This window comes from Ochotona princeps, chromosome 22 (assembly GCF_030435755.1).
Source record: "Ochotona princeps isolate mOchPri1 chromosome 22, mOchPri1.hap1, whole genome shotgun sequence".
Taxonomy (NCBI): Eukaryota; Metazoa; Chordata; class Mammalia; order Lagomorpha; family Ochotonidae; genus Ochotona; species Ochotona princeps.
This window is the reverse complement of record NC_080853.1, coordinates 25,779,859-25,802,284: the sequence shown is the minus strand read 5'-3', so window position 1 is coordinate 25,802,284 and position 22,426 is coordinate 25,779,859. Positions and strand designations below refer to the sequence as shown.

General features: G+C 50.6%; 1 protein-coding gene across 2 annotated transcripts in view; it reads right to left on the bottom strand.

Moving 5' to 3' along the window:
- Positions 1–22,426, bottom strand: part of BFSP1 (beaded filament structural protein 1) — a 37,548-nt gene that overhangs the window by 7,980 nt on the left and 7,142 nt on the right. The window contains exons 1-5 of one of the 2 annotated variants that reach the window (XM_004598171.2): positions 12,024–12,385; positions 9,815–9,875; positions 3,351–3,446; positions 1,024–1,116; positions 219–326 (exon numbers count right to left, since the gene is read on the bottom strand). In XM_004598171.2, the coding sequence (XP_004598228.2) occupies positions 219–326; positions 1,024–1,116; positions 3,351–3,446; positions 9,815–9,875; positions 12,024–12,385 (720 nt within the window). Of the gene's footprint in view, positions 1–218; positions 327–1,023; positions 1,117–3,350; positions 3,447–9,814; positions 9,876–12,023; positions 12,386–22,426 lie in introns of those variants that run through there. The other variant, XM_058679538.1, reaches the window with a different exon arrangement.

Here is a 22,426-nt window from a genome sequence, read left to right as displayed (position 1 = left end):
CCTTCCAGTTTAGGCACGCAGAGTCATACATGCATCCTGGGACACCCCTCAGGGTCCAGACTATGCCAGGGGCCTTGACAACCTACCGGGAACACGGTGTTCTGCCCTGCAGTGCTGGGCACTCGTGTGTGTCCAGAGAGCTGTGGGAAACCCTTATCCACACGCACAGCATGAGCCCTGATTCATACGCATGGTGTGGACGCCTGGCAGAGGCATACCTGGGCCTGCAGCTCCGCCCTCTGTGCCTGCAGGTGGGACAGTGCCTCCTGGGCCTCCTCCAGCTGACTGCGCAGGGCCGACACCTCCCGTTCCGTCAGGAGCCTCTCCTTCACAGGGAAGACACTCATGGGAGAATCACAAAGAGCAAAGGGCGAAGGTAGCCTGCCCTCTGTGTCCCTGCTTCCTCCATACCACATGTAGAAGCCCCAACCTCCCCGCCCAAAGGTGGTGGGGAAGGAGGCAGGACCCTCGGGGCTGATGCATGCTGTCCAGGCCAGGAGGGTGGGGCCTGTGACAGAGGAAAGTAGAGACCCCAGACTTCTTCCTGCTGGTCACCTTGAGAAGGCAGGTCTGGGGAGCCACCCTGGGCACCCTGCCCCTGGCCTCCAGCGGCCAGAACTGTGAGACATAAATGTCTGTTGGTAACACTCCCCACCCCACTACCATCGAAGTCATTCTAGCACACTACCCAGGTAAGGACATGGGCAGTGGCACTGTGAGGACAGGGTGGGGCAGGGGTGGCTTCCCCTCTCTGCCATGTTGAGGATGTTGAGTACCCTCCTCCCCCCTTTTGCCCTGAAGTCATTTCATGACTCTGGAAAGAAGATACCTAAGCCAATGGCCAGGGAGAGTGAGGGTCGCCGAATGTCGCTATGTCATCATGTGTCACAGCAACAGGAGTCAGCTACAGAGCCGCGTGCAGTGTGGGAGCCCAAGTCAGCCCACCCCGGGTCTGTCCAGGGCTCCAAGGCCAGGACTGTGGGCCTCAGCTGCTTCCCGCAGTGGCCAAGGCTCCATCCTTACCTCTTTCATCCCACCTTCACCGGTGGGCACCTGAGGAGCCGTCTGCATGATCTGATGCAGGATGCTGACATAGGCCTGAATTTCCAGAAGATTCTGTGGGGAGAGCAGAACTTTCGCAGTACCTGTTGAGCTGCCCAGGTTTCTGCTGTAGCAACAGGTGCACCCAGGAGGGGATCCTCCTCCATGTTCTCCCAACAAAAACGGGACAGACTGGGATTAAGTCAGGGCCAAGAAAACAGTGATGGGCCAGCCCACCCCTGGACCCGTCACTGCCACTGACTGCACACCTCCTTGCATTCCCATGGGAAAGGGACTGAAGGGTACATGGTGGCTGGGTTTACCTGCCCGTCTCCCATCACCTGCCTGTTGTCCTCACAGAGCCCTGGATGGCAGAGGCCCAGGAGAAACACGGAGCTGTCAGGGACCCAGGAGCACCCAGAACCCTGTCGGACATCAGCACAGGGCTTCAGTCAGCCAGGCCTGGGCTAAAGGACCGACTGAATACGTGTGGCCACAGGCTAGCCATGAAAACTTCCTGAGAGGGCTGGCACTGTAGCACATGGGTAAAGCTGCTAGCTGCCATACCAGCATCTCATATGGGCACCAGTTTGTGTCCCCGCTGCTCCATTTCTAATACAGCTCCCTGATAATGGCCTAGGAAAAGTATTGGAGGATGGCCCAGGTGCTTGGGCCCCTGCATTCATGTGGGAGACCTGGAAGAAGTTCATGGCTCCTGGGTTCAGCCTGGCCCACCCCTGGCCATTGCAATCATCTGGGGAGTGACCCAGCAGATGGAAGATATCTCTCTCCTTCTCTCTCTGTAACTTTTTCAAATAAATAAGCTTCTTTTTTTTTTAACTCTCCTGAAATGCAAATTCATCCATAAAGCAGAGTAAGCCCTCTGCAGGGACACCTGGTCCCTTGGTGGGCAGCACTCCTGTCTCCAGCTCTGTGGATTAGATGAGGCCTTCTCCCAAGAGCTACCTCAGCCAAATGACACCCTGAATGAAAGATAGGAAAGGCCAACCCGCAGGCCACAATGACAGTCACACCCACACTCCCAGCTCCCCTGAGAGTGGCAGTCAGGGTTGGCAGGGGGAGGGGAACCCACAGTCCCCTGCTTGCTGCTCCCCGAGTCCTCCACTCAAACACCAATCACTCAAGCTTTCATCTCTCTATCTCTCTCTCCACCTTCTCTGTCAGAGGAATAAAAGTCCTGGACTAGAACCACACCCCAGGCCCTGCTCCTAGGAGGAGAGTCCAGCGAGTCCAGAAGCAGGAAGCAGGGAAGGCAAGAGGAAGGGGGGTCACGTGTCAGGAGTGAGAGTGCTAGCACACAGAGCAACAGGCAGGCCTCTCATGGCCTTGATGCAGAATCGCAGGTTTGCCCAGCACAGGCCAGGCTTGGATGCACCTGCACCACCATGCCTTAGTGTGGGTTCCCCCAGAAGCAGGTTCTGACGGCAGGCTCAGAGTGATACCACCTGCTCTGGGCAGTGACACCAGGAAGCTGGACTGTGGAGGGAGATGGGAGAAAGTCAGCAGTGAGGGGTGGGTTATCAGCGAGTCACCACTGGGGCACCTAAGGCTCCATCCGCAAGGGGTTCTGTGGGTCCCGGAGCAGAAGCAGAAGCCGCCATGCAGGCGAGAGGGAGCTGGGGTATGTGTGACATCAACTCCCACCTGCTCATGGGGGCAGCAGATCATCCACACAGCCCTATCGGACACAGCAGCCTCGGGCTGCTTGGACAAAGTGCCCAGGTGGTAAATAAGCACAGTGGGAGGGTCAGGGCTCACCAAGGCTGAGGACCGTGGTCCCAGTCTGCGGGCGCTGCAGAGCTGCCCCACTGGCCAACCCACACAGCTGGGTAGGCGAACCCAGCCCTGCAGTTCACAGAGATGAGGTCCCTCAGCCATGGGGGTCGGGGGAAGGAGAGGGGGCAGGAACCCCTCCCCCTCCAAAGTGAAGACTGTTAGAAAGTGGTGCTGTGGTGATCAGGGCGTGGCAGGAAGAGAAACACTTGAATGACTACATTCCTTCCACGAACTACAACTCCACCCTTTCTTTCTTTATTATTTCTGCAGTTGGAGAGCACTACGTAAGCACAGGCTTAAGCAGGACAGTGTCCAACAAAGTCACGTTGTAAACTGGAGACATGATGCACAGACGCCCCACACTGAGACACACACAGCCCCCCCACCTCCATCGCCAACATGCCCACCCGTGCCTGCTCCTCTGAACACGCCAGGCCCAGCGTGGCTCAAGGTGGCCCTGGGCTCTTCTGACAAGCCCCAGGCAGGTTTTCCAGGAGTGGGGTCATGGTTACCTTCTTGTACCTGTCCTTGGCTGCTGTGATGTCATCCTGCAGGAACTGGGCCTCAATCTGAAGGCGCAGGTTGTGCAGCAACGCGTCATCGGCTTCCTGTGAGGACAGAGAATCACAGTCCAGGCACCTGCTGTGGTGACCCTGCCGCAGAGGCCTGAAGTTGACCAGGGTGAGGGCGCTCCAGAAAACACAGATCCTGGGGCAGGCGTTTGGCCTGGCAATCCAAACGCCCAGGTGCCACATCAGAAAACAAGGGTCCCCTTCCCAGCTCCAGCTGCTGCAAGGCAACAGCGATTGCACAAGTGGCTGGATCACTGCAGGTCCTAGAATGAGCTGCCTGCTCCCAGATTCAACCTGGTCCTGGCCAGGCCATCACGGGCATTTGGGGAGTGGACAAGCAGATGAGTGATTTTCTCTCTCTCTCTCTCTCTCTCTCTCTCTCTCTCTCTCTCTCTCTCTTTCTCTCTCTCTCTCTTGTTCTGGCTAAGTATGTCTTAACATAAAGATTTATGTATGTGGAAGGGGGAGTGAGGAGAGAGAGAGGTCTCCCACCTGCTTGTTGACTGAAATCTGGGGATTCTCAGCTGGGATTGGACAGCCTGGATCACGTGCCTATCACCCCCTTAGCAGAACCACAATGATAGGAAAAAAACAAACCCTAGAGGCAGTGGATTGTCGTGGAGTGATGTCCACCCCTGGGGTTGGGGATACTGCCTGACGGAGGCTTGGTTAAAGCTGGGACCAAGGAGAAGGAGAGCCGAATGAAGAGCTTGAGTCAGTCCCTCCAAAGGTTTTTCTGCCTTCCCTCCAGCTCTCTGAACTCGGCTAAGGACAAGACAGATTGGCAAGTTCTAATCATCTCCACTTCTAGTACAGCTCTCCCTCCATGACTAAGCCACCATTGCTAGAGCTGAAGGACTGAGAGCAGGTTCCTGGGGACTCTGCATTGTTGATTCTGAAGGGAGCACATGTTCAAGGCTTTAGAGCTAGAAGACCATCAGGGCAACTTCTTTTAAGTGATAGCTGCCATCTTTCAAACTATCCCATGAGAGCCAATGCACCTAGCAAAGCCAAGATGCTCTTTGTAAAGAACAGAAGGGGACACAGGCACCCCCATCCACCCAGCAGCTTTCTCTAGGGAACCTTAGGGCTTAGCCAAGTACAGCTCAAGACCAAGAGTCAACCTTGGCAGGTTGGGGTGCTGAGCCACACAGCCCAGTGGGTCAGTGAGTTAATGGACACTAAAAGAAAATGCGAGAATGGGAGTCTGCCAGAAAATGGGCTTCTCTGAACTGGTCAAGGGCTGGGGGCTGACCCCTGATTCCATCCCTCAGGTCATCTGCTACTGCTCCCCATCTCCCTCTTAAGCTCCTGTCCATCACAGTGATAGAAGGCTGGTCATTGATTTGTCCCCAAAACAGAGATGGCCCAAATGCTTGCGAAAGCACATTGTCTGGCTCTGATGACAATCACCTGACCAGCGGCCCTTGAGGATGACTAAGCACCGCTGAAATGTGCGGCCGCTGGTATGTCGTGGAGAATTTGTTTTGGACCTGTTCTCTTTTGTGTGCTCTAGAACTCAGAAAATGTGTGGACGCTCGTATTTTCATGAGGTATTGCGTGCTGTCAGCTGAATTGTCAAAAGCTTTCAATGGCAGAAGAATCTAGATTGTACCAAAGTGATTCTGGGTCAACAGTTTCATTAGAAAACATCCCAGCCCTGACGCTGTGTCAGTTGTAGAAGTAACCCAGCAGTTGTCAACGAGTGGGCTCCAGACCACACCACCCAGGAACAGACCTGAGATTCACACAGCAGTCTGGCAGACCCCAGACAGACCAGATCAGCATCCCCGGGGCTCGGACCCAGGGATCTGGGTCCCACACACCCTCCAGGTAACAGAGGCACAAGTTGGGTCACAAACGCTGATCTAAGCTGTTTATAGCCACTTTGAGAAAGAGATTAAAGAAATCACTAGCATTCAACACACCCTGGAAAACCAGCCTGGCCAGCCTATTTAGGGAAATCTGGAACCCCTTAAAAACTCAACTACTAAAGGATATTCAAGTTCATTAAGATTTCTAGTTAGGGGGCTGCTGTGATGACGTAGCAAGGTAAGCCTCCACTATGGTACAGGCATAGCATATAAGTGCCAGTTATAGCTTCAGCTGCTCCTCTTCCCATTCAGCTTCCTGCTGGTGGTCCGGGAAAGCTGTGGAGGATAGCCTACATCTGTCCTTGGGCCCACCACCCATGTGGGAGACCCAGGAGCTCCTGGCTCCTGGTTTTGGACAGGCTCAGCTTCAGCAGTTGCAGCCATTTGGAGAGTGAAACAATGAATGGAAAATCTCTCTGTCTCTCCTCTCTCTCGCTTTTTCTCTCTCTGTAGCTGTCTTTCCAATAGAAAAAAATTTTTAAATATCTTCTTAAAAAGATTTCCGGTTAGCTACATTTTAATAACCATTTTTCCTTCATTTTCAAAATTCTGAGGATTTCAAAGAAAAAAAAAAATGGAGAGTGAAACCTGTAAGTCTACTGCTTAAAGCAAACCCTCATGTTCCTGGGGACCATAACTGCATCTATACATGCTTAGTGACAATGAGCTGTCGTCAGACTGGAATATTTCAGTGTCATCTCAATTTCTTACCATGTCCAAAGGCTAAAAATTCTAATGAATCTGGCTATCATGTAGGTGAGGGGATTGCTTTGGCTTCCACATACACCGCAAACAGTGGTCAGCTTTAGCATCTCTGGCTGTTAAGAAGACAGGAACTCAAGCCTGGAGGTTTAAACCCGTGGGAAGCCTCTATGCATGGCAGCTGTGTGAAAGCAGCCACACTCCGCACTTTCACACACACCATGCTGTTTTCGAAGCACGATTCAAAGACTGGGTCAATGACTTCCTACGGCCATGCCCTGGAACGGACAAACCCCAGCTGCCAGCAAGACCAAAGCAAGTGGTCGTGAAGACTGACCCAAGAGTCGCATTCTTATTGAACCCATATAAGCAGACTCACCAGCCAGAATCTAGACTAGAGGTGAAGTCCCCATCCATTCTCATCTCTTAATCTCAAGGACAGAGAACAAGAAGGTCCAGTGGTCACCTGGCCAACCCGTGATGCACAGAATGCTCAGAAGATAAGGTGCAGGTGATTATGTCAGAAGTGAAGCCAGCAAACACAGGGAAGGGTAGGGGGAAGCAACGCAGGGCAGATACAAAGACAACAGGAGGACTTGTGAGCAGGTCCCCATTGTGGACAACTGAGAGACTAAAGGGAACACTGAATCATCACCCTGACAGGTGAGGCAGCGGGTGAGCCTATCCACCTGCTGTCCCTCAGTGGCTGAAGGTGGCTCCTGTGGTGTTCAGGGCTGGCACTTCTGGACTGTGTACTTCTTGTGCGTCTTAGCACAGCCACAGAGTAGCAGGAAGTCATCTATGTGTTCCGTGTGTCTGGGCAGCTACCAGGTGGACCAGGGCATGTGGACACACCACTGATATCAAGAACTCAGGATTAGGGGTTGGGGGAATCCCAGAGCCTATGAAACTATGTCATAAAATGAAATAATAATTTTTTTAAGTACATTAAAAAAAAAAAAAACAGCTCAGGATCCTCTTTGACAAAGATTCTCTGCTTAGGTTGAAAGGAATAAGCCATGGGGCCCTGCGGCGTGGCCTAGCGGCTAAAGTCCTCGCCTTGAACGCCCTGGGATCCCATATGGGCGCCGGTTCTAATCCCGGCAGCTCCACTTCCCATCCAGCTCCCTGCTTGTGGCCTGGGAAAGCAGTTGAGGACGGCCCAATGCATTGGGACACTGCACCCGCGTGGGAGACCCGGAAGAGGTTCCAGGTTCCCGGCTTCGGATCGGCGCACACCGGCCCGTTGCGGCTCACTTGGGGAGTGAAACATCGGATGGAAGATCTTCCTCTCTGTCTCTCCTCCTCTCTGTATATCCGGCTTTCCAATAATAATAAAATCTTTAAAAAAAAAAAAAAAAAAAAAAAAGAAAGGAATAAGCCATGGATTCAAAACCCCCAACTCCCATGTTCACCTGCCACAGATGGGCAAGGGGCTATGACGTCACTTCATCTTACCAAGGGCGGTTTTACCCACTGATTATGAGAAAAGGTTGGCAAGGTCATCTCTAGGGAATAGCGCCCCCCACCCGAAAAAAAACCCTGAAGGCAACTGTCCAAGGCTCCCATGAGTCAGCAAGAACCTCCCCACCTCCCCACATGCAAGCTGTGCTTATGACCTCTGCTATATCCTGCTGTCACCTGCTCTATTAAGGACTCAATTCTACTTTGATGTGCTTACAAAGGGGCTTTTTTAATGTTATACTCTGCTATAAAGGACAGATCATCATAAAAAATGTGCAACCCTAAAAATCTGTTCCTACACACATCACCTCCCATTCCAGGGTCACACAGTTCACATTCCAAAGAAACCAAGCCAGGGTTTTGTCATTTCAAGTGCTCTGTAGTAGGGTCGGGTATTGTGGCGTGACAGTTAAGCTTCCACCTTCAATGCCAGCTTCTCACAGAGGCACCGGTTCAAATCCCAGCAGCTCCACTTCCAATCCAACCCCTGCTAATGCACCTGGGAAGGCAGTACAAGACAGCCTGAGCACGTGGTCCCTGCATGCAGGTGGGAGATTCTGATGAAATTCCAGACTCCTGACTTTGGCCCAGTCCCAACCGCAGCCCCAACTGTTGCAGCTGTCTGGGGAGTGAACCAGCAGATGGAAGAGCTATTTCCCTTCTCCTTCTACAGCTCACTTTCACTTGGGCTCACCTGTGGGCTGAAGCATCTTACCCTGGACCCAGGAAGCAATCACACCAAGGCCCTGTGCCGAGCCTCACTGAGATCTCTGTAACACCTTTCCCCCAAGCCTGCATAATATTCTCCCGGGGCTGGTCCTGCAAGTGCTCACAGTCCACATCACAACAGGCATGAAGTGCCACAGCTGGGTGGGATACATTCTCCTTCTTTTCCATTGCATTGTCTCTGTGTTTCTACTGAGAATATGTATTGCTTTTGTCACAAGAGGGAAACAGCAGAAGGTCATGGCTTCCACTGTCATTTAAGAGGAGCCCTGTTCTCTCTTGGGCATTGCCCAGGATGGTTCTGTGTAACAACCTGAGAACTCAGTCCAAAGCAAGACATGCTTGCCAAGACAGCAGATACTCCCAACGTCACAATGTGGAGGGCCGGGCGGGGGTTTGGGGCAAAGTCTGGACTGGCACCTGCGTGAAGGTGATTCTGTTCCTACATTCCTGAGGACAGGGGCCTGTGGACAAAACAGGGACTCATCTGGCTGCCTGGGATCGTCACCACAAACCTACAAGCAGACAAGAGTGGGATGAGCTCTAGACATTGGCAGGCATGCCAGGTGATGTCAGAGACTGGCAAGGCCCAGCTCCCAGCACCAGCTTCCAACTGGCTGAGGGTCGGCACCGAGCCTGGCTTCCCAAAGCCCCATCCTCCTCACCGGCTCTGTGCTTCCATCTAGAGGGCTCGCCGGTCCTTCCAGCTGGCCAGGCCTCTCGTTGTTTATATCAACTGACTGCATAACCACAGCCAGCACCCCTACACCAACACAGGCTACACCAACTAAGCAAAGTTTCACTTCCTAAATGCTAGCCCTTATAGAAGAGTCCCCACACAGAGCTTGCACAGATAGAAAACAAACAAACAAGAAATACTCTACGCTGATCTGGATGCCTCAAGTGGTGACCTGAAGGGCAGGAATCCTGTCAGCGACTGTCATGAGGTTGAGGGGCTCACCTGCTCTAACCAGTAACCCTCCACTAACCAGTCTGCAGGGGTCCTGCCACTCTACACCTGTGCCCGAAATGACATGAGAAGCATAAGGTTGTACGCTGTTTGCAGTGGAGAACACCCCAAGTGCTTAGGCCCTGGGAACCCACATGAGAAACCCAGACAGAGTTCCTGGCTCCTGGCTTCCACCTGACCCAGCCCTGGCTATGGTGGCCATTTGCAGAGTGAGCAGTGGTAGACATCTCTCTCTCTCCCTCTGTCTCTCCAATTCTCTGTCTCACAAACAAACCTGTAAGCAAATAATGTTGTCTCTGCTCTCTGGAGACCTCCCCTTGGGGCAGCCATCTTGGAGCCCTGACTGCGTCCGGACGACCACGGCCAATGGCTACATTGCTGCTGACTGAGCTGTCTGGGATCAGGCTGTCTGAAAGGTTGGCCAGCACTGATCCTGGTCAGGCTAGCATGCCTTGGTGACCCCCACATGACCAGGACACTTCATGGCCAATGATTCTCTCATGAGACTCTATCTGATGAACAGAGGCATGTGAGGGTGAAGACTGGACCATTCATTGGAAAGAATCAAAAGTCCCAAAACAACATGAAGAAGAGGCATGTGAAACCTGGGCTCTGGCCCTTGGTCCAACGCTGACTGAGCCACTCCCACTCCAATGTATCCAACTCACCTTGTTAAGCCGTTCAAGCATCTCTTTGAGCAGCAGCTGACACTCACACTCATTCTCATACCTGCAAAGGGGACACACAAATCAGAGGCCGGGCGGCTGCTGCGACGCCCCACATGTGGACCACACGCTCGGCCTTCAACCCTGCCTAGCCAGAGCGCCACGCCCTCTCCTTCAGGGAGAGTGCAGCAGTAGCTGAGGCGACATCAGGCAGCACACTGCTGCCACACCTCCTCACACCAAGGTGCAGGCAACAAGTGGTAAAACTTGCCCTGTGTATGCGGGGGACAGAGTGGCTCCCTCCTCTGCTTGGATAACCCAGCCTGTGGAGCTCCCAGTGCCCACAGTGGTACCTGGTAACAAGCTTCACTATGCACTCAGTAGCTGCCTTCCCCTGCCAAGTTGTCCTAGTTCTCCTCATAAGAGCCACTCGCCCTCAGATTCCCATCTCAGGCTTAGCTTCTGCGGGACTCCACACTAACATACAGGTGAAATAACCAGCCCTGTGCCCCTGGGGGGCCCCGAGGATCTTCCTGAACGCAGCGGGAAGGACCCTTCACACCACCCCCCACCCATCCATGTAAACACACACAAGGTGAATAAAGCAGATGCTAAAAGCAGGTGCGGGTTTTTTTTTTTTTTTTCTCTCTCTCTTAATCAATGCTTTCCTGGACTTGTAGAAATGACAGGTGTCAAGGTAACTTGAGACCCCAGACATGATTCACAGCAAGACCTCCCCTTCCCAAATGACCCCTGCCTGTAAGCTTCCCCCAGCCCTGCCTCCCTGTGGCCCCCCCGCCCCCCTCCACCCCATTTCACTTCTTGTCTTCCAAAATGTATAGCCCTAGATGTTTGGCAACCACGCAGTTGCCAATAAGGCAAACTATATTTCCCAGCTTTCCTTGCAGCCATGTGTGCCATGTGACAAAGCCCTGACCAATGGGAAGGAAGCAACAGTCTGTGGCACTTCCAGGGAAGTGGGGGCTCCTCCAGGTTTCTCTTCCTCCAATCCGCAGCCTAGAACGTGGCTGTGGTTTTCTTGAAGCCCAGGCAGAGCCTGCTGGGATTCAGACATCATACAGGGTCACATAACTGACATAACTGCTTATCCAAGGGCTGGTACTGTGGCACAGCACGTAAAGCTGCCACCTGCGGCACTGGCACCCCACGAAGGTGCCAGCTAGAGTCCTGGACCAGCCCAGCCCAGTTCCAGCCCTGGTGACCAGCCAGGGAGTGGAGCAGGCAAGGATGATCTTTCTCCCTCTCTGTTTGTTTAATTCTGCCTTCCAGACAGAAACAAACTTCCATGTCAGGCAAGCCAAGCCCTCCCCACTCACTCCCTTACCCCACTACCCCTCCTTTTTCCCCAGTAGTGGCGGTGGTGAAACATACAAAGCATAAAATTTACCCACTCAGTTATTTTGAGTGTACAGGTCTGTGGTGTTAAATGTACTGTGCCACCATCATCAGCATTCATCCCCACAGCTCTTGCTATTGCAAAACTAAAACCCTGGGTCCCTATGTACTAACCCTTCCGCTCCGCCCCAGCAACCTCCACCCTACTGCGTCTCCACGGCTGCGACGACACCGACCACCCGACCCAAGAGGAATTACACAGCACTGTTCTGTTCACAAGTGGCTTCTCTGAGTTAGCTTCGGGTTCTCAAAGTTCATCTGCTCTGTAGCCCATGTCAGGATTCCTTCTTAGAAAAAATTTTCTATCACTTTTATTTATTTGAGGGGCAAAAGACAAGCAAAGACAGCGCATCCGCTGTGCACTCCCAAATTCTTGCAGCCTGGAGGGTGGGTCAGGCTGAAGCTGGGAGCTGGAATGGCAATCCAGCTTTCTTTCCTGGTATTACGGCCCAACTACTTAATCCATCACCTACTGCCTCCCAGAGTGCACACTGGCAAGAAGCTGGAATATGGTGCAGAGCTCTGATAGGGAATGGGGATGCTCCAACCAGAATCCTTAGCTACTAAGCCAAACGACCCACGCCAGAATTTTCTTCCTTTTGAAGGCTGAAAAATGTTCCATTGTGCACACTCTGAAGCGCCATCCGAATGGAAACTGGTGTCAAGGAATGCGCCACGTGGCGAGAATGAGCTCATCTGTGCCCAGGGGAACCGAGGCTGCACTGCCAACCCGGACCCATGTCCATTCTGTTTCCACACATGCACATACGCGCGCGCGCGCACCGCCGCCGCTTACTTGTTGCGGAACTCGTCAAGCGCTCGCTGCGCCTCTGCGCCCTGACGCTCCAGCCGGCTGCGCTCAGCTGCCAGGTCCCGGGCGCGCTGGCGGTTGCCCTCCACGTAGCGGGCGAGGGCATCCTCGGGACCGGCCAGCTGGCCCAGACGCTGGAAGGCGTCCAGCTGCCGCCGCAGGGCGACGTGGCGCTGCTCGAGCGCTCGGGCCCGCTGGATGTGGGCGGCCACGCGCTCGCCCAGGCCCTGCAGCGCCGCCAGACTGGAGGGCGCTCCCCGGGCCTCGTCGGCCGGCCGCTCCGGCGCCTCGTCAGCGCGCTCGTACTGCTCCTGGCGAGTCTGGAAGACGTAGCTGCGCCGGTACATGGTTACGAGAACGGCGGCTCGGCCAGGAGCCCCGCGCCGAGCCCAGGGCTGCTAAATAAACCCGGGCGGGCCCCGGCGCGCCGCTGGTACCTTCCAGAGCCCGTCAGTCGCTGAGCTCCGCACCGCGCCCTGGCGAGGCCAGACAAAAGCGCAGCAACCGGCTTTGTGCGCAGGATTAGCGTCCCATACAGCCCCCTGGGGTGGGGTTGAGGGGGAAATGCACGTGGGCAAAGAGGCTTTTGTCCGGGCAGCGTGAAGGCCAGAGGCTTTTGTGATTGACTGGAGTGGCAGCAGGACAAGAGAGACGTGGCCTTGGTTTTGTCTCCCCCTGGAACTGTGAAGACAGCCCAAGGCGACCCCTTTGCACTTGGTTGATCCTGGCCGTGGCTCTGTACCTTCCCTTTCAATCACACTCCTGGATGTTCTAATTAGTTCAGCAATTCCTTTTCAGAATAACAGGACTTACAGGAGGCCACCCTGGGAGAGGGATCTTTACCGAGGCTGCAAAGTGAAGGTCGCACAATAGAATCATTACAGATTATTTCTTCCTGGGACTTGTGCCTAGTCCTTACAGCCTGAAGTGCTAACACAGTGGCTGACTATTCCTTAGAGACTTGCCGCGAGGGTTCATTTTCATTTTCATTGTGGAGTAGCAGTTGGATTGCAATGACAAGCTTTTAAATACACACACACACACACACACACACACATCTACATTATTAATAGCTAGACTCCATTAGATTTAAAAGGTGAATTGTGTTGTTGAAAAGAAAACAACACCTGTGCTCACGATAGAAGTATTTTGTCATAGTTTCTGTTTTTTAAACATCATCATCCAAAGGTTTGTTTTATTGGGAGAAAAAGTAAGAATTAGTAGTGTCACATCCTTACCACCTGTATGGATTGCACCTAATTGTACTGCAAATTAGAGCTGTGGTTATCAGAGCCAGAGGAAAAAAATATAAGTTTGTGAGTCACTTGAGAGCCTTTTGAAGGTACAGAGGTTGTGCTAACAACACAGTAAACTGATGTCAGTCTTCCCCGAGAGCAAAACCAGTACACAGGAAGAGCTCTCCATAAACCATTCCTTCCCTTGGATATCACACAAATCGTCCCACGCACTAAGTGACATGCCATGACCAGCAGTGTGTACCAGGGTGCTCCCAGGCATGCAGGGGGGCAGGCTGGCTCTCCTGCCAGCTGCGTGTCCTCTGGACACAGAGGTCAGCTCTGTTCCAGCTGCCCCTCAGCCTCCTAAACCAGCAACGACAAACGCACAAGAGCAGCCAACCACACGGACACACATTGTGTTCATCCCACTGATCAAAGTAAGGCCAGGGGCCACAGCCCAAGTCGGGGGGGAGGGGCAGGCATGACTCAGCCCAAGGAGGTGGCGAGGATGTGGGCCTGTGGCTCTGTTTCACTGGAATGAAGTGGGGACTCAATCTACCCCACTTGAGAAAAATATATCCCGGAAGCACAAAACAAGAAAGCCTGCTACTCCAATGCAAGGCGCTGGGACGGGACACAGGATGCTATTGACGTGCGATGCATGGTTGGTTACAAAGAGTTTAACATTGAACAAGGTCAAGGCCTTGTACTTAGGCTACAGCAGACACATCTGTGCCCACAAAAATACCCAGTATGTGGCAAACACTTGAAAACAGAAATCTACCCAGTACACTGTTAGACACCAGGAGGGGCAGGAAAAGAATCCTAGACAGAGGGGTTGGCATGGATGAGGAGGTGTGGGCAGCTGTAACCTTGCAGCACCTCTAGCGTTTGTATATGTGGCCTGTGCTGAGGTAGCATACGATCATTGTGGCCTGTGCAGGTGTAGCACACTATCAGAGTTCATCTGTGGAGTGACGCCAGGAAGCACTAGTACGCAAGAAAGGTTAGCCACGTTGTGGGAAAATGCAGACTCAAACAGACACTGCCAGCAGGTGGCTCAGAACTACCACACCCACCAGGAAAAAAAGCTGGAGGTTCACGCCTCACTAGGGTACCAATGGTCAGAGAGAGGGCTAAGGGAGGCACAACTCTGGCAGTGACGCGATGAGCCAGCAATCAAGAAGATGGTCAGTACTCAGAGGGTGCTACAGGTCTGTGTCTGCCCTGCCTCCCAATTTCAAATATTGAAACTCAACCCCTGGTCCCAATGGCATGATGGGTGATTTGAAGATTGAGGATGGAACCTTCAAGAAGTGATTTGTCTATGAGGGCAGAGTCTCTATGAAATGGGATTGGTCCCTTACAAAAGAGACCCCGAGAGGACGAATGTTGTGGTATGGCAGCTAAACCAACACTGGGACTCTCCATCCCATACCAAGCGTCTCTGGTGGAATCCCCCACCTCCTCTTCCCATCCAGCTTTCTACTAAGGCACTTGGGAGGAAGCAGTTGGTGGCTCAAGTCCTTGCATTCCTGCCACTCATGCAGGAGATGAGCTTCCTGGCTCCTGCTTCAGTCTGCGCCAGCACTGGCTATTGTGGACATACAGGGAGGGAATCAGTGGATGGAAGATCGGTGTGTTTTATTTTCCTTCCTGTTACAGTGCCTTTCAAATCAATCAACGCATAACATCTTTTAAAAAGAGAATGGCTTAGAGATTCCCTCACCCCTTAATATGCGAGGATGCAGGAAATGGATTGTCACCCAGCTTTGAGCCTGTCACACCCCAACTTTGCCCTTGCCAGTGTCCAGGACCACGAGAAATAAATTTCTGTGGTTTGGGTCAGCCCATCTACAGTAACTATTAGAGCAGCCCAAGGCACTAAGGTAGATACATGGCCACCACATCCCCAGCCACTCCTACAGCAGTTAGAGAAGACCACTTGTTTCTCCTCCTAATCCTTGTGCGGTTCCAGTATCACATTTGGAAGCTCCAGTTCCTGTCCCTGCTCCTCCACCTCTGATCTAGCTCCCAACTAATGCACCTGGGCACCACCATATCATGGCCCAAGTATTTGCGATCCTGACACCCACACAAAGTAGAGATAGCTGGTGGCTCCCAGAGGGAGGATTGGAAGAAGCCAATCCTGCTAACACTTGGATCCCAGCTTCCAGACACAGTGTGAGTTCCCTAGTCCTTGGTGCTTTGGTCTCTGCCCTAGCAACTTCATTCAGGGCTCTCGTATTCTGAGTTCTGCTCCTTCTAGTTCATTCCTTCTCTAGGACATAAAAATGTCTACCACAAGAGGGCCACACTGCCCTGAAATTGGATTACCCATCCAACTCTTCCCCAAGTGTGACTGCATGTAGAAGAGGGATGCTTACATAGACACAGAGACCTTTCCAGGAACCTGAATCAACTCAGGAAGAGAATAGGCCATGGAGAGTCTCATTTTGAGCAAGGTCCTGGTCAACAACCCAGGAGCAAAAAGGCAGAACCCTTACCGCTAGATGCCCACTCCTTCAGGCCCCCATCCGTGAAGACAAGCTATTCAATAAAGCTGGAACTTCTGAGTCAGTGTGGAGTGTGACAAACACGCTGTGAAGCAAGCTCCCTCTCCAACGGCACACACGTGAGTGGCCTAAAGATGCTCTAGGAATAGAAGCCAGAGGCTGGAACACTGTGAAACTTCAAAGATAACTAAGCATCCAACCTGTTCATCTACTGCAGAAATTCCAACAAGCACCAGAAAACCCAGATCTTTCTGAAATCAACTGTCCTCCTGCTGCTCAAATGATGGTGTCCAAAAAGGGGGGGATGGCATCCTAAATACACTGCCCATGCTAGATTGGGAAAAAAAGGGGGGAGGGTGATTAGAGTGCACAACAGTGTGATGACTGATGGCATGTAAAGATAGAATGTGGATTAGTCAATGAAATCACACCAGATAAAATGCCTGACTGCAACACTGATTGTGTAATACATAAGAACACATGTCTTTCTTATGAAACTTTCTTACACACGCTGGGTTAGGAATAAGGAAGCACAAGATCCAATTTACTCTTTAGTGCAAAAGATGAGTTCTATGTGTATATACTGATATGACTTTGTGTGTATTTCACAAGTAAACGAATTGACTAATAAAGCAACTGAAGTAAAACGCAATAATTGGTGATTCAGGTAAAGGGAGTGGAAATGTGCCTTGACTCCGCCTGTACCTGTTCTGTAAGTTTGAAATTGAAAGAAAAATTCCAAAGACCTCTGTGAAATTTTTGCTGAGAATAAATGGTAGCCCCCCCTCCAGTACAATTCTCCTTTGTGTCACCAGATTGTATCATGGTCTCAACACCTAGAATTTTGTTCATAATTCAGCTAAGAGCTAAAACCTACCGTACTGAGGTGAATGGCAGTAGGGAGCTCAGGACACGCCTGGACTTGCCTGCCTGCACACAAGCTGATGGGACACAGCCTTAGAACGTCACCGAGACTGTCACACCAACCGATTGCCACTCTGATTACGTGTGGGAAACGGCCACACCCATGACTTCGTTGCCCAGTGGTAAGTCACGACCCTGGCAGAGTGCATCCTCGGGACTGAGTTTGGAGAAGTCTGGTTCACAGCCACAGCTTCTATAAATCAAAACTGAGCCATGGGATTTATGGTTTCTGCTCTTTACTTCTCCTGAAGGCATCCTTAAATAGGCTTATCACCGCTCTCACGTTGAGTCAGGCACTCTCCTTTCAGGAATACAGTGTCCAACCTCGGTTGGCCAACTGCAAACCCACTCTGCCCTAAGAGGAGCATGCTCTAGACCCTGCTTTGCATCATTTAGGAGATGGAGCCCAAAGAGTTGGGCACTCACATGTGTGAGACATTTCTGATGGAAATGTACGTTCACAGCCTTACATTCGGAATAAGCAGGCAAGCGTTACAGCACAACAGGTGAAGCTCTCTCACTCTCTGTCTCTCCCCCTCCATCCCTCCTCTCTCTCTCTTCCCTTCTCTCTGTAACTCTGCCTTTCAAATAAATTGAAATAAATCTAAAGAAATTAAATCTAAAAAATTACAGATGAGAAATATCATTGCCCTGTCTCAATGTGACCATCTCCTCATTTGCCTAACAATTATCATGGCTCAGTTCCCTAAGGCATGATAATTCAGATTTGTTTTCTAATCATTTCCCTTCTTCCCAATTTTTTTCAAATAGAAGCTTACAAAGTAGCCCAAAAAAAGTAGCTTCTGTTTTTTTTAACTTGTCTTAAAATTATTTATTTATTTAATCTATTTATTTGAAAGAGAGAGAGAGATCTTCTGTCTGTTGGCTTATTTTTCCAATGCCTGTAACAGCCAAGGCTGGGCCAGGCTGGAGCCAGAGGTTGCAACTCCACCAGGTCCAACAACAAGGATGACAAGGACACAGTACTCGGGCCATCACCACCTGCTGCCTCCCAGGACGTGCGCTAGCAGGAAGCTGAACACGAAGCAGAGGCTCCTGGACTCCAGCAGGGACTTTGTACGGTATGCAGGTGTTCCAAGCAGAGCCTTAACTGATGCACCAAACACCCATGTTTCTTCTCAGTTTTTTTTTTTAATGCTTTTGGTTCTTAAGCATTTTGATTCAAATACTATGTCGACCATTAAAATGGATATTAATTCATTTCACAGAGAAAATGGGTCTGTTTTATCAAAAAAGAATGTCCAGCATGACTTAGTGTAGATTTTTTAAAATACCATTAAATATTTTGGGGAGGGTTACATGTTATAATGTGGAATAATCACAAACATATCAGAATTCCTGGGTAAGTGTATGTTTATGAATTTCCTAACTCTCAAAAAGAAATAAAAGATAGGAGGATTACCTTGGCACTGCCAGACAGGAAGGCCAGCAGTGGCTACAACAAAGATAAAGCATTGGAAGGGTTTCTACTGGCAGCTCTGGGGGTGCCCCAGCCCCCTTGCTCTGTGCTGCTGACTGCACAGCTCTAGTGGGCATGGCCGTGGCGAGTCGCAGCCCCAAGTCCACATTCACGTGCCCTCTGCTGCGGTGACTGACCTTTACCCTGCTGGAGGAAACGCAGAGGAACAGAACAGGAATACAGTCATTAAGGAAGAAACAGGGCACCAGCCCGCAGAAGGGCTGTACTTACAGGAGACGTGAAATGGAAAACTAATTCTTCAGACAAGGCCTTTCTATTTTAAGAAGGTGGAGAAAGAGAGAGACAGATGGGGCATGAAGGCATTTCCCAGGCATTCTGAATCGCTGTGGCTTTTCAGATGTAAACCCAACTCCGTTTCAGAGGATGGCACCCGGCTCAAGTCCTGCTTGCTTATTTTGTTCTGTGGTCAGTCCTTGCCGAACATGGCCATCCCAACTGGAGCCGCAGAGCCGAGTGGTCCTCGCCTCTAAAAGGCCCTTGGACTCTAATTGTAGTGACGCTAATTGTAGGACACAGCTAGAATAGCAATGAAAGGGCATGTTTTGGATCAGATTTGCTCTTTCTTCAAGATACTATGGTTTAAGCATACCCTCAAACGTGTCGAAAGCTTAAACATTCCATGCAGCAGCATCAGGAGATGGAGCCTTAGCAGGAGGTGTTCAGGTCCTGCGGATGAGTTTCATGAATGGATGACTAACCTGCTCTTGAGAGTAGGGTAGCTATTGGTTAGCTACGTAAACACGCCCAGTCTCATCTCCTATGCAGGCCCAGGCCTGGTTAGTACTTGGATGGGAGAATGGGGTGGCTCTCACAGGAGCTGAGCCCCGTGTCCTGTGCACTTGCCCACTTTCTCCTCCTCATGAGGCCCTCGGCAGAGGCTAAGCAGGTGCTGGCACTGTGCCATGGGCATTCCCAGACTCTAGAACCATACCCCAAGCTAAAGCTAGACCTCTATTGTTGTTGTGCTTTTTTTTTTTTTGTAAAGTTTATTTGCTTTTCTTGAGATTTACAGAAAGAATGAGAGACAAAGATCTTCTATCCACTGGTTCAATCCCCAAATAGCTGCAGCAGCCAGAGCTAAGCTAGTCTGAATCCAGGAGCCAAGAGTTTCATCTGGTTATACCACACGAGTGCAGGGGCCCAAGAACCTGGGCCATCCTCCACTGCTTTCCCAAGCCACAGGCAAGGAGCTAGAAGGGAAGTGGAGCAGCTGGGACACAAACTGGCACCCAGATGGGATGCTGACACCTGCAAGTGGAGGATTAGCCTGTTTTTCACCAGTTCCTCAGTCTTAGGCATTCTGCTTTAGAGACAGGAAATAGACCAAGACACTGAGTGACACCCACACCAGGTACAGAGGTGCTACTGCCAGCATTTGCTGTGTGATGTCCTGGTAACCTCTAAGATCAACTCCAGCACATGAATGAGCCAGCCAGCAGGTGTTTCCCAAGTCTAAGCTTGAGGTATTAATGGATTGAGCCACTTGCAGTGCTGGAACTCATTTGAGCCAATTGTTAATTTTCCAGAGTTTTGTGAGGCCAATTAACTTGTCTCCAGTAGCTTAAAAACCAGCCACAGTAAGAGAGTATTTACACCACAGAAATTGACACAAACACAACCAGTTAGGACACTTCCTTCCTGGAAAGTCAGTCTGACATGAGCTATGAAATTATAGCCTCTCTGGTGCCTGAAACTGCTGGAGAGGAGCTTTTGACATCCGTTCCCTGATCTGTACAAGTTCAAAAAAAAAGCATGCATCTTCCCAAGTATATAATTTAAAATGATGACCTATATTTAAATGCCCACTGGAAAAAATTAGAGTGTTTAGCTTAAGAATCTGGTTTGTTTTCACTTTCAATAGGCTCAAGACACTTCACAAAACGAATTCACGATAAACTGCCTTATAAAATTAAAATGCCTTCCAAAAATGTATGGGTCACTTTAAAACCTGGGGATGCCAGCCAATAGGCCAAGTTTATAAAGAGAAGGAGACTTATCTCAAAAATATTTTAGGCCCAGATGGAAGAATTTGCTTCTGTTTCAGAAAGAGAGATAGCAACCCCTGGCTAATCTGAAGACTTCTTTTTTTCTCTCTCTCTCCTGAAATAATGGCTGAACATTGGTTCTGTTGCTTTTGGCCACATCTCCCACCAAAACAAAAATTTTGTAGCTACGATGACCTAACTTGGGAAACAATCTTATAACATTTTCTAGGAACCACAAAACATTTGTCTTACTCTTCGTGAAGGCCAACGTAGGGGTTAGAGGAGCACATGGTATTTTGCCTTGCAACAAAGTCAAAGTGTGACAAAGTCAGTAGCCAGAAGACTGCTTGGGTTCAAATGCAGGTCATCCAGAGCCTGTGAACCATTGTCTTTCAATCCATCATGGGGTCATGAACATGCCTCACTCAACATCACAACCAGCTGGAATCCAACATTCACCCAGCTGGCAGTTAGGAACCTTTATTTATCACACAATTAATCTTAAGCAAGGCAATTAGTGCTTAGAAAAAATCAGCAGAAACTGTGGTCAGGTGGAAAACCAGATTTATCTTTTAGCAGAGCCTGGACAAAAGAAAACACTGTTGAACTTGACATGGTTGGACAGAATAGGACTTTCTGGGGCAGGTGTTTGGACTAGCAGTTAGGATGCCCATGAGCTGGAGTGCCTGGGTTTGCACCCCACTTCCAGGCCCCGACTCCAGCTTCCTGCTGCTGTGGATTCTGGAAGGCAATGGGGATGGATCGAGTAACCGAATTCTTGCCACCCATGTGGGAGACCTGGATTGTGTTCCAGGCTTTGGACCTGCTTTGGGGGTCATTGCAGATATTTGAGGAGTAAACCAGAATGTTTGGGGAGCAAACCAGAGGTTGGAGAGTAAACTTTCTTTCTCTCTTCATCAATCTGCCACTCAAATAAATAAATAAAAAGCCAGAGAGAGAGAGAAAGTTTCTTGTGCCCAACCTAGAGCTCACTGGGATGACTACAACGTGATTATTGCTAATTGGTTACAAGAAACTTCTGTTTCTCTGTCACCAAAATGCTCTCGAAGCCAATAAATATGAACCAGCAAAGATATGTGAGGTACCTTGTGCTGTATCCCAGTACCTACAGTGATTAAAAAGCATGGACACATGAGTTCAATATTCTATATTTCAATCCTTTGTGGCCTATTAGCCACATGCCTTCAGATAAGATATATGAGCTCTCCAAATCTGACCTCCTTCCACCTGTAACCTGGAAGTGATATTAGCTCCCCAAAAAGTTGTTTGGAAGGTCAGATGATGTGCTTCGGTGGTGTCTGGCCTGTGGCCTAGTTTGGGTCAAGCATCTGTCTTGGTCCCCGGAAGAGCATCAGGAGGCAAGAGTACAAGCAGTGTCTTTGGTGTCAGCAACGCCCGCATCGCCGCGTACCCAAGTTGAGCGGAGGGACTAGGGTTACAAAAAAGACAACATACAGTGGGTCATTCTTGTAAAGAGAATGCCATTTATTTGAAGTTGGCCTGCCTCTTTTATAGTCTGCCTAGTTGCTCCCAGTATTTTCCCAATGCTCAAACAACTCCTAAGCTCCCTCAAGGTCATCTTAAAAAAGGGGAAGCAGGGAAGAGGGAACTTGAGGTCAAGCCAGGGGCTAAATGTATCAGGCCAAGATTGCCCATCCTGTTACCCCTAGAAAAACAAGCTAAGCTGTGGAGTTAATGTTTGGGAGACCAGGAATTGCACTTTGGGACACAATCATGGACACCAAGAGCCAGAGTGGGAAAGTGAGAGCAGGAGGGCCTATGATGGGAGTGGTACGCCAGCACCACTGTGGGCAAGGGAACTCAACTTACACACGACCAAGATGTCCCACCCAAGGATGCATCTGTCCTTTTTGGGGGGTGATGAGGGAGGGACAGTCACGGGACAGGAAATGGCAGGTAATTTGGAGGCGGGTGCTGAGGAGAGATGGGAGACTGAGGAAGGGGGCAGACAGCCACTGTCACAGCCCTGCACCACTGTTTCCAGATGTCAGATTCGTTAAAGTTTCTATTTGTTTGTTTTAAGGGAACAAACTCCTAGAGATAATAGGGCAACAAAACAAACACCTGTGTTCATTCTATGCTACTTTTAAGGGAGGCAAAAGACAAAAAATAAATTTGTTTAAAAATATTGTAAGTTTCTACCAACCCAATGCAGACCTGGGAATGTTTACCCGTTTTGTGT